We start from the raw sequence: 954 nt of genomic DNA, 5'->3' as shown, positions 1-954 counted from the left end.
CGAGGCCAACTGGCTGGAGCTGCAGGCGGCGGGCTACATCGCGCGCGTGCAGTGCGCCGAGGTGTGGTGCCCCATGACGCCCGAGTTCTACCGCGAGTACCTCATACAGAAGTCAGTCTCTCCTCACTCAGTCACTCACAACTACCAACCAGCTTTCTCCGTGCGCCATCCGCCTCACCTTATAAAAACTTATTCATTATTTCATCATAATCATCAACGAAAGCCCAAGGGCTTTTTCTCATTCTCATTCTATTATAATTTAAGTAACCTTAAATATAAATATAATAGGTAAAATATAATAAGTAAATTTTTTATCAATACACTCAAAGTTTTACTATAGATGATAATTGATTTTCAGAATAAACAAGAAGATGTTACTGTACGTGATGAACCCGTCGAAGTTCCGCGCGTGCCAGTTCCTGGTGAAGTACCACGAGAAGCGCGGCGACAAGACCATCGTGTTCTCCGACAACGTGTTCGCGCTGCGCCACTACGCCGTCAAGATGAACAAGCCCTACATCTACGGGCCCACGTCGCAGAGCGAGCGCATTCAGATCCTGCAGAACTTCAAGTTCAACCCCAAAGTTAACACCATCTTCGTGAGCAAGGTCGCCGACACCAGCTTCGACCTGCCCGAGGCCAACGTCCTCATCCAGATCTCCTCGCACGGCGGCTCGCGGCGCCAGGAGGCGCAGAGACTAGGTACTGCTACCTGCTCCACCTACAATATATTCCGATATAATACACAAAACCCTTGTCCCGATGAACCATTTACATGGTCTTGATTTGAGTAGTTTTGACATCTACTTAAAATTTTTCGATTTGTAGTGGGTGCAGCGCGATTCACGGAGATCCCCAAACCCCCTCTTTATGCACTCAACGTTGATCATTTAGGGGGTTTTAGTGGATCAAACCCATATAACCTTGTCTCCCCCCAAAAGGCAGGGTATCTTT

General features: G+C 47.9%; 1 protein-coding gene across 1 annotated transcript; it reads left to right on the top strand.

Annotated features, from left to right (window-relative positions):
* Positions 1-6: 6 nt before the first annotated feature.
* On the top strand, positions 7-785 carry LOC106103444 (DNA excision repair protein haywire-like). The gene is made up of 2 exons (XM_013283223.1): positions 7-111; positions 359-785. The coding sequence occupies exons 1-2, from the start codon at positions 74-76 to the stop codon at positions 783-785; spliced, it is 465 nt and encodes a 154-aa protein (XP_013138677.1). The 5' UTR covers positions 7-73.
* The last annotated feature ends 169 nt before the right edge of the window (positions 786-954 follow it).

This window comes from Papilio polytes, unplaced genomic scaffold, assembly GCF_000836215.1.
Source record: "Papilio polytes unplaced genomic scaffold, Ppol_1.0 DF823742.1, whole genome shotgun sequence".
Taxonomy (NCBI): Eukaryota; Metazoa; Arthropoda; class Insecta; order Lepidoptera; family Papilionidae; genus Papilio; species Papilio polytes.
The sequence above is the reverse complement of the archived record's forward strand: the minus strand, read 5'-3'. Positions and strand labels throughout refer to the sequence as shown.